Genomic DNA, 11,505 nt, shown 5'->3' on the forward strand with positions numbered 1-11,505 from the left:
CAGTGTAATTATTAAAATGGGCAAGTGCACTATTTTTGTTTGTCAACTGTGAGATTTGTAGAAACGTATCTTTGTACCACATCCCATGTAAGTTGGTCAAAATATGACCGAGTAATTGATCAAAACCTCCCAAATTATGTTTTTTGTATTCAATCTGTTGTGTACTCGATAATTTATATATATATTTGTGCCAATTTTCATTTTGGTTGCTGTAAATAAGATTTTACAGGAGCCCAAAATATATATTTTTGGGTTATTTCACCTTTGACCTCATACAATCCTATAAAAGGCCTAAATAATAACAATAAAAATTTGGACGTAATGCAACAAGGTACAACCCTACCAAGTTTCAAGTCAATCCACTGAGAAATGAAAGAGTGGCGGTCGATTGAAAAGTGTTTGGAAGAAGAATATACAGTTGAAAAACAATACGTTTCACCGCGGAGACACAATTATAATACTTGTAGAAGTAATAAAGGTCAAACAAGCATGCAATAAATGTGGCCAGGTATCCATAGATGATGTTCATAAAAACACTAACTAGTAATGCATGGGTAGCGAATAGCAATAAATGCTACTTAAAACTGACAAATGGAAACATATGAAAGAAAATCTCACACTATGATAAAATTATTATATGTTTTATTCATCTACATTGAAACTGTAAATAGTTTGGGTAACTGGAGGGAAGGACGTCATGAAAAATCACACGCAAACCTAATTTATCAGTATTGTTGGCAGCCCCACGTGACAAACATGCTGATAACGCCTTGCAGTTAGTTGTTATTAATTAAACTGACAGTTAGTTGTTAATTAAAAGTTACAGAATACTGAAAGCCAAGCGCAGAAACAGCTAGAAGAACCACATCAAAGGGGCTTTCTTATAATCAAGCTTTTTACATGTTTTTAATTAATTGTTGGAAAAAAATATACATCTCAAACTGACATTGACTTCAATACTGAAATACGTGTTAGAAACCACTGGAAATGTGGAATTCAGTGCATACAAAACGAAGAAGATATAAGGAATTGTTCTATTTAGTAGCTCGAATTATAGGTGGAGAACAGCGTCTGTTTGTTCTATTGAAAAATCACACACGGGAAATCGAACCCCCGATTTTACAAGTCTGTAAACTTACTGTTGGCTCACAGTAGTTCTGTCAATTATGTGCTGTGTATGTCGAATCTGACCTCCCGATGGTTCATTCAGAAACTCTGAGTGTTTATAACGCTATAAATTGGGTACAACAAACTGTATTCGCTGATCTATAACAGACAGAACTACTACGTCTTGAGTAATACCACAAAATAAACTGTACTCGCTGATCTTGAAGTGACAAAACTATTATGTCTTGAGTACTAACACAAAACAAACTGTACTCGCTGATCCTGAAGTGACAAAACTACTATGTCTTGAGTAATACCACAAAACAAACTGTACTCGCTGATCTATAACAGACAGAACTACTGCGTCTTGAGTAATACCACAAAACAAACTGTACTCGCTGATCTTGAAGTGACAAAACTACTATTTCTTGAGTAATACCACAAAACAAACTGTACTCGCTGATCTATAACAGACAGAACTACTACGTCTTGAGTAATACCACAAAACAAACAGTACTCGCTGATCTTGAAGTGACAAAACTACTATGTCTTGAGTAATACCACAAAACAAACTGTACTCGCTGATCTATAACAGACAGAACTACTACGTCTTGAGTAATACCACAAAACAAACTGTACTCGCTGATCTATAACAGACAGAACTACTACGTCTTGGGTAATATATAAAAAAATGCTGAATTAGTAAACGCGGACACATTAAAAAAAATTCACCAGCATTATTCATACTAAGAGAAGGGAATACAGGGTGTCCCAAAAGTCGGGACCCATAGGAAAATATACATTATATTATTAAAGTTAAAGAAACACATTTCTAATGTCAGTTGTGCATGTTTCAGGAGAGAATATACCTTGCTGGCACAGCATACCAAAAATTGATATGTATATGGCTGTTCATGGCATGCAATTTGAATAATAAATAAATTAAGAATACATTATATATATTTATCCTTATGGGTCCAGACTTATGGGACAACCTGTAAATATAAACTTTCTGGAAATATTATTTTATAAAAAAAAAATTGTCAGTGGCAATTAGTTTTCCAGAAATAAAAAAATAATAGAATCTTCTTCTGTGGTACAATATTATTGAAGTAATCATTCAGTGAAGTAAACTCATATGCAAATTGTAAAAAGGGCCTCATATTCTATTATATGAGTTGGAATATTATCAAACAGTCATATTCTGTTGAGGTGTTGCAACATTCTGGTATAAATGTGTGGTTTTTTCCTCTACCATGGTAAAAATGTGGTTTTTTCCTCTACCATGGTATAAATGTGTGATTTTTCCTCTACCATGGTATAAATGTGTGGTTTTTTCCCTCTACCATGGTATAAATGTGTGGTTTTTTTCCTCTACCAAGCAACGTAAGAGGAGAAAAAAGAAAAGAGTGGATTTTGACCTATTGCTTACGGCGACAATCTTCAATCAAAGAACCAATAACAGATGCAGTTACGTCTGACTTGAATAACTTGACTGTTTAAAACTAGTGTTTATTGCTGTTACGTCTGACTTGACTGTTTAAAACTAGTGTTTATTGCAGTTACGTTTGACTTGAATAACTTGACTGTTTAAAACTAGTGTTTATTGCTGTTACGTCTGACTTGACTGTTTAAAACTAGTGTTTATTGCAGTTACGTCTGACTTGAATAACTTGACTGTTTAAAACTAGTGTTTATTGCTGTTACGTCTGACTTGACTGTTTAAAACTAGTGTTTATTCTCTAAATTATTTAGAATAGAGAGAGTTCTTTTGTATCTTGAAATAAACGTTACATTTTCATTTACTCCAGGATTTACTTTCTTTAAATTCTTCCTCGAGGCTGGGAGGTTGACTCCCTGCTCCTATGTTATTTTTTTCAAATATAAGCACCGAGAGAGATGTAGCACGAAACGAATCTTCCAGAAATAACTAATCGATATCTCTTGTCTGCTAACATCAAGCAGGGCACTGAATTGTTTAGCCATTTAAAGTATCACATAGAAAGAGAATAGTGACACAATTTACTTAAACACGATAACACTAAAATTATTGCTTTACCGACATTGTTTATCTAAACGAACGTAACTTTGAGATGTTAATAATAATAATACCAGAATATCACAAAAACACCAAGTATCCCAATAATAGCACAGTATCGAAAAATATCAAGTATCACAATAACATCAGAATATAACAGTAATACCAGAGTATCATATCACAATAACATCAGAATATAACAGTAATACCAGAGTATCATATCACAATAACATCAGAATATAACAGTAATACCAGAGTATCATATCACAATAACATCAGAATATAACAGTAATATCAGCCTATCATATCACAATAATACTAGCGTACAATAATAATACCAGAGTACAGCAATAATACTATAGTACAACAATAATACTAGCGTACAATAATAATACCAGAGTACAACAATAATACTAGAGTACAACAATAATACTAGCGTACAATAATAATACCAGAGTACAGCAACAATACTAGCGTACAATAATAATACCAGAATACAACAACAATACTAGAGTACAACAATAATACTAGCGTACAATAATAATACCAGAGTACAGCAACAATACTAGCGTACAATAATAATACCAGAGTACAGCAACAATACTAGCGTACAATAATAATACCAGAGTACAACAACAATACTAGCGTACAATAATAATACCAGAGTACAGCAATAATACTAGAGTACAACAATAATACTAGAGTACAACAATGATACTAGCATACAACAATAATATTAGAGTATTACAAGAATAGCAGTATGTTATTTGTTTTCATTTCACTTCTGTATGAGGCGTTTTTATCATTCCTCTTTGACAGCCTATATTCTGGCATCCTATTTGTACGATATTTAATGTGTAATAAAACAGATTATAATGATGATTATGGGAACGTTTTTACATCAAATTATTAAGTTTAATGATATAATGTCACAAGTATGTCTACTCTACAAGTGTTTGATTTTATATTTAACTTTGGAAAATACTTGTATATCGCTGTAAACCCCATTCAGTATCTCAAGTAATACGTGTAAATCTTTAAGTCATCCCTAATAATGAGATTACAGTAGCTGCCCGACAATTGCTCAGCTAAAATCCGGGTTTCAATACCTATGGTGGGAACAGCACAGATAGCCCATTGTGCTTAACAACAAACAAACTAAAACACAGTAGTTTCTTTATCTAAAACAGTTTCAGTCCCAGTTGTGGTTGGTAACAAATCCGGGTTTCGATACCTATGGCTGGTCACAATATATAGTCCCACCTTACGCCTAAGAGATATAAATCAATGCTAACATGCTGGCAGGAAACAAATTTATTGGCAAGAGCCAACTTCAAGGTTCGAAGCTTAAAGGATTGACATAAGGCCACTACCGTTAAGATTATAAAATCTAGAGTACAAGTTAAAACAAATGACCGTTTAAATGTATCACCATGTTCAGAGGTCAAGCAGTTACAACACGAATACTAGCGTAACCTCTTACCTATCTGGACTTCTATGACGTGCTCTGTCCGTTGGTGGATCCTCATACACCTGTAGCCCCGATTTCCAAACATGCTGGAAAACAGTAACAACAGCATATAACAATCAATATAAGAATTAGCTACTTGGCATTTAAGCATTAACTGAAACAAACAGGAAATTAGCTTATGAAGCTCTAGAAATAGCGTTGGAAAGAAATAAGTGTATAACATTTCCAAATTGTGATTTTTACCCATAAGTCAAGTTGTTGTTAGAAAGCGGCAAATTTACTGTCAAAGTCACTATTCATTCTCGTGTAATATATATATATATATATATATGTATTATATATATAAACAAAATATAATAACCAAAACCATATTACAACAGCTGTCACCATAATTACTGTCCACCATCGAAGAGTGTATCAACGTGAATGTTCATTATAAATTAAAAGATAACAATAATAATATTCTTTTAGGAAACACTACGAAACTATCTGTATGGTAATCTTAATTTAAGATCAGGTTTTTAGGGTAACTCACTCAATCTGTTATAACATGTTGTTGCGTATCTGCTTGTTTGTTAATTTCCGGTATTAATTCTTTCCGAGAAACTTCAGCGATACAAGTCCTTTCTTCATTAACCCAGTTTATCCTTCCACGATACAAACGTTGTAATACACAGTAATTTCACAGTGGGTACGTTTCTCGTCACTCTAAACTTAACAACTTTTATAACACACGCTATAAATCACAGTGCCTACTGTTCGCTTGACTCAATTATCTATCTGCTGCTGGCCTTCTTTGCCAGGCTTATATATATATACTAAAAAGAGAATCATCTAGATCACACTCAAGCTGGCGGGCAAAGTCATGATCCTTCGAGAATCTCCAGCACGCATGCTCCCAGCGTCGCGTGACTTCCGCTGTCGTAACAATATATATTACATAAACCATTTCTTAACATTGGTTTTGGTTTGTTTCGAATTTCACGCAAAGCTACACGAGGGCTATCTGCACTAGCCGTCTCTAATTTAACAGTGAAAGACTAGAGGAAGACAGCTAGTCATCACTACCCACCGCCAACTGTTGTTTGTAGATATATAGAATTGTTACGTGATACATATACCTCTCAATTATTATTGTTCCTCTGTAGGACAGCGGTAAGTCTACGAACTTACAACTCTAAAACCTGCGGTTCGATTCCCAGCGGTGAACACAGCAGATAGTCCAATGTGGATTTGCTGTAAAACAAAAAAGTATTTGCCAAAATAAACTAGTGAATAGGATAGGCTACAATTTCAAGCTCTAGTATACTATTTAGGCTTAGAGATTAATTCAAGGCAGTTTATACAAGTGTGTAACAGGAACATTAGTTGGTAATGTTAATATTTTCAGATGTATAGCCCGTTTTCATTTGTGTAATATGTTATCTTTATCTATTTTTCTGTTAAATTGTGGAAATTGTAACAAATGAGTTGTTACAATTACATTATACGTATGTTCAATAATTCCTTAATCTATTATTTCTCAGTAACTTTGTGAATCATCAGTTAATCCCAAACTTCTTAATAAAGTTGTGGATCACTTACTAATCCCATATTTCTCAGTAACGTTGTGAATGATTAATTAATACCTTATTCCTTAATAAAGTCGTGGATTATCTACTAATCCCATACTTCTCAGTAACGTTGTGAATGATTAATTAATACCTTATTCCTTAATAAAGTCGTGGATTATCTAGTAATTCCATACTTCTCAGTAACGTTGCGAATGATTAATTAATACCTTATTCCTTAATAAAGTTGTGGATTAGCTAGTAACTCCATACTTCTCAGTAACGTTGTAGATGATCGTTTAATACCTTATTCCTTAATAAAGTTGTGGATTATCTAGTAATCCCATACTTCTCAGTGACGTTGTAGATGCTCGTTTAATACCTTATTCCTTAATAAAGTTGCTGTCTATTTGAAACTTAGATTCATAATGAAGGCGATGTTTATTAATGAGGTTCTCCAAATCAATAAAGGTAATGTTTATTAATGAGGTTCTCCAAATCAGTGAAGGTAGTGTTTATTAACGAAATTCTTCAAATCAATGAAGGTAATGTTTATTAATGAGATTTTTCATGTCAATGAAGTCAGTGTTTATTAATGAGATTTTCCAAGTCAATGAAGTCAGTGTTTATTAATGAGATTTTTCATGTCAATGAAGGCAGTGTTTATTAATGAGATTCACCAAATCAATGAAGGTAGTGTTTATTAATGAGGTTCTCCAAATCAATAAAGGTAATGTTTATTAATGAGGTTCTCCAAATCAATGAAGGTAGTGTTTATTAACGAAATTCTTCAAATCAATGAAGGTAATGTTTATTAATGAGATTCTTCAAATCAATGAAGGTAGTGCTTATCAATGAGATTCTTCATGTCAATGAAGTCAGTGTTTATTAATGAGATTCTTTATGTCAATGAAGGTAGTGTTTATTAATGAGATTCTTTATGTCAATGAAGGTAATGTTTATTAATTAGATTCTCCAAGTCAATAAAGCTAGTGTTTATTAATGAAATGTTCCAAGTCAATGAAGGCAGTGTTTATTAATTCAAATATTCGTTATTAATACTACAGAATGAGGATGATGCCAGGTGTTTCAGTTTCACTTAGTTTTCTTACAAAGTTATTCAATACAGTCCAATGGCCAACACGCACGCCGTCCCGCCATCCACCTGAAGCTAACGAAGTAAATGCCGCTCCTGGAGCTGCCACCTTTATCTAGTTATATTGACCCACGTGTGTATTTAACACATAATTTATACTTTCATAAAGGCTTTTTATATTCTCCTACTCATGCAATTTAAAAGAAAATCCATCAAAAATAATTTGGGGTCTGTTTGTTTGTTTGGAATTAAGCACAAAGCTACATAATGGGCTATCTGTGTTCTGCCCACCACGGGAATCGAAACCCGGTTTCTAGCGTTGTAAGTCCGCAGACATACCGCTGAGCCATTGGGGGGCTTGGGGTCTGTAATACCTCTCAAAATAATTAGTTTATTGTTTGTTTCAAATTTTTTGAACATAGTTACACAAGAGCTATATTCGTATAGCCATCCATAATTTTCAACTGATCGACTAAAGAGAAGGCAGATGATCAACAGCTCCTACCGCCAACTCATGTGCTATATCGTACGCATTCTCCTCTTTGATAAACAAAGATAATAGATATATCACACAGTCACTCAAATAAATAAAATATTATAATGTGTAAATACAGAAAATTTATCCCAGTCCAAGAGGTTAAGTGCTAAGATGTGTATAATGCTGAAAAAATATTTTGAGTTAGGATGTGTATAATGCTGAACATAATTTGTATTAGGATGTGTATTATGTTGAACATATCTTCTATTAGGATGTATATAATGCTGAACATATCTTGTATTATGATGTGTATAATTCTGAATATATCTCGTGTTAGGATGTGTATAATGTTGAATATATCTTGTATTAGGATGTGTATAGTGCTGAACATATCTTGTATTAGGATGTCAATAATGCTGAATATATCTTGTATCGGGATGTGTATAATGCTGAACATAATTTGTATTAGGATGTGTATAATGTTGAACATATCTTTGAAACAAAAGATAATAAGGGTTATTTTGTATGTAAAACTGAACATATCTCTCACTTCAAGGAATTAGTGTTAGGATGTGTATAACGGTAAAGATATATCCTAGTCCTAAAGGTTAAGTGTTGGAACGTGTAGATGTTTAACACATCTCCTCCTTCAAGAGGTTAAGTGTTGAGATTTGTATTATACTGAACACATTTCTCAGTCCAAGAGGTTAGGTGTTGGGATGTATATTATATGGTTCAGTTGAAACACTTACCATCCTGAAGTTACCTGTACTGTCATCTCGTAAAGCGAATCCTGCAGTTTACTAATTCTATTACACGCCAGTCGGATGCTGTCGCCCTCCCTCGAACTATTTGACAGGTAAAATGACTTTAATTTGTGATCTGTGGTGAACAGTTTGGAGCCGTCCAGTGACTGCCAGTGGGAGAAGTCCATAAACCAGTGAGGGAAGCGGCATTTGGCTCCAGAGTCTCTCTCTGCACGACAAATATAACTTATGATCAATTTGATCTACAGGTGAGGGGCGTACAAGAAAAACGGTTAATTAATACCTTAAGAAAATCTCTGAATTATCTTCTGTGAACATTTGAAAAAAAGTTGTTTTTTTTACACATCAGAATAAAAGAGCTTGAACATTTGTTTCTTTGATTAAAATGAGATATTTTACTCAGTTTACATTTTTGTTTAGATTCCTACAGGTCTTTGTTAATTATTCTAAGTTTTTATTTTATTGCACTGCAATTGTTTGAACATAGAAGCTTCATATTAACTTAAAATTAATAAAACAAAACATAAGTTGTATCCATCTAATGTGCCAACGGATAAGAATTAATTCAACGAATGAGGGTTTGGAAAATACCACTCTAAGCTGGTCTTTGGGGCTAAGTTCCCATAAAAGAGGGGGGTGGGGTAGGGTCAGGGGCAAAACCAACGGACGTTCCGCGATAATGGAAAAATGTGTTTCCCAAATTTAGGAAGCTGTTATTTCCTAACATTTTGCTTTCATCATAATTTACTTAGGAAAATTTTTCAACGAAAAAACAAACAAACATGCATATATATGTATTATGCTTGAGGGTTGTACTGTCTTCTTCTATCGTTGTTATGGTTACTCGTCAATACGCACAGTGACAATTACGTAAGTAATTAAAAGTAATTCAGTCACTTAATGAGATTTCTGTTTATAACATCTTACAGCTGATATAATTCTAAGTATAAAGTGTTTTCTTAGACAAATTTAGCAAGTTACATTCTGCGAATAAAAATAGTAAAACAGCCAGATCCAAGTGTTCTCTCAGATTTTAATAAATTGAAAATAATTATATGCATTTATTAAGGTATTTAAATTAGAGAAACAGTGAGGTTTCATATCACGCGACCAACTCGTCTAAGAAACTGACAGCTGTTCCTTTGTGAAACTCAGAGGAAAGATTTCTGTAAGTTTTCTAGTCTGTTTAATTGTCAAAATTAACCAAGAATAGCGATAGCAATGAGGAAGAAACAGAGGCATATGCATGTAAGTACGGTACAGAAAATAGTTTTCGAATACGTTCTATAAATGTCCCACAATTTACTGAGCTATTATCTTTCGTTATGAAAACCTTACCACGAAAATAAACTCTTAGACTGCTGAAGTATATCTTCCGTTATGAAAAAACTACCTTAGAAACTCTTAGTTTGTTCAGTTATCAACTTTCGTTATGGAAAAAATACCTTAAAAACTCTCAGTTTGTTCAGCTATCAACTTTCGTTATGGAAAAAATACCTTAAAAACTCTCAGTTTGTTCAGTTATCAACTTTCGTTATGGAAAAAATACCTTAAAAACGTTCAGTTTGTTCAGTTATCAACTTTCGTTATGGAAAAAATACCTTAAAACTTTCAGTTTGTTCAGCTATCAACTTTCGTTATGGAAAAAATACCTTAAAAACTCTCAGTTTGCTGAAGCGTATCTTCCGTTATGAAAAACTGACCTTACAAAAACGGCTCATTTCACAGAGTATTTTTCTCAGACAATAAAACTTATAAAACACTTCTTCTTTCTGTATTTTTATATGTCCTTACAGGTAAGCTGTTATGCACTAAATTACAAACATCAGCAAATTATGCACTACAACCAAAAAACGTTTGTGGGACACCCTTGTAACTTAAATACAATTTTAAATGCTTTTATGTTAATTTGAAATTTCATTAATACATTCCTGTTGTATTTAATATATAGCTATCTAAACCACCCATTATAAAGGAAATATGAATACAGAAAGAAACTCGTATAAATAAACTTTACATAATTACAGATGGATCACAAGACTGGATGTGTAGTCAGTTAAATCTTAAACGGGTCTGAGGCAGTTACTGATATCAAACATGATTGAATATAGTGTAAAAAAATTACAATAGATGAACAAACATGAATTAATACACAATGTTTCGCTCCCTTTAAGATTTATCGGTTATGGGCGAACATTGCTGAATATATAATAAGATAAATCTTAAAGGGCCTGGGATAGATAGCTTTATATTATTGTAATAAAATATGTTGGAAATATTTCGTTTTACTTTTAGGTCATAAAATAAAAATAATGCCCACCGGTGGTTCAGTGGATAGAACGCAGTTAGCTCATTGGGTAGCTCTGCATTAACAACAAACAAGCAAAAAATACTCACCACTTCTGATTAGTGTCATAGTTCGAGATCCCTCCGTGGCAGAAAATAGCCCATCACATGTTGCGTCTCCTGATTGGGCAACCTGATAGCCAGATTCATTTTTAAGCTTTTCGTACACCTATAGTTGTACAGAAGAGTTCAGAGATAAGAAACATTTTTATAAAGAGTCTTCGGCTAAAATACAAATCAGCGTTTTTTGATGCACACATAAAGAAGATGTAAAAATATATGAAGAAGTTGTTTAACGAATTTGCTCGTGAAAATTTAACGTATTAGCACTTACTAACGATTATAGCGCAAAATATTATTATTTGTGTAAAAACGTTCAAAACGGAGTGTCAAGATAACTTATAAAGGATGATCTTTAACAAAGTGTCGACACCCAGTGGATATTAGCAGGATGATCTTTAACAAAGTGTCGACACCCAGTGGATATTAGCAGGATGATCTTTAACAAAGTGTCGACACCCAGTGGATATTAGCAGAATGATCTTTAACAAAGTGTCGACACCCAGTGAATATTAACAGGATGATCTTTAACAAAGTGTCGACACCCAGTGGATATTAACAGGATGATCTTTAACAAAGTGTCGATACCCAG

At 33.3% G+C, this 11,505-nt stretch overlaps 1 protein-coding gene across 2 annotated transcripts in view; it reads right to left on the minus strand.

Moving 5' to 3' along the window:
- Positions 1-11,505, minus strand: part of LOC111087681 — a 72,836-nt gene that overhangs the window by 18,657 nt on the left and 42,674 nt on the right. For both annotated transcript variants that reach the window (XM_022395159.1, XM_022395158.1), the window contains exons 7-9: positions 10,905-11,022; positions 8,493-8,715; positions 4,629-4,702 (exon numbers count right to left, since the gene is read on the minus strand). In XM_022395159.1, the coding sequence (XP_022250867.1) occupies positions 4,629-4,702; positions 8,493-8,715; positions 10,905-11,022 (415 nt within the window). The remainder of the gene's footprint in view (positions 1-4,628; positions 4,703-8,492; positions 8,716-10,904; positions 11,023-11,505) is intronic.

The sequence above is a fragment of the Limulus polyphemus genome, unplaced genomic scaffold (assembly GCF_000517525.1).
Source record: "Limulus polyphemus unplaced genomic scaffold, Limulus_polyphemus-2.1.2 Scaffold2471, whole genome shotgun sequence".
Taxonomy (NCBI): Eukaryota; Metazoa; Arthropoda; class Merostomata; order Xiphosura; family Limulidae; genus Limulus; species Limulus polyphemus.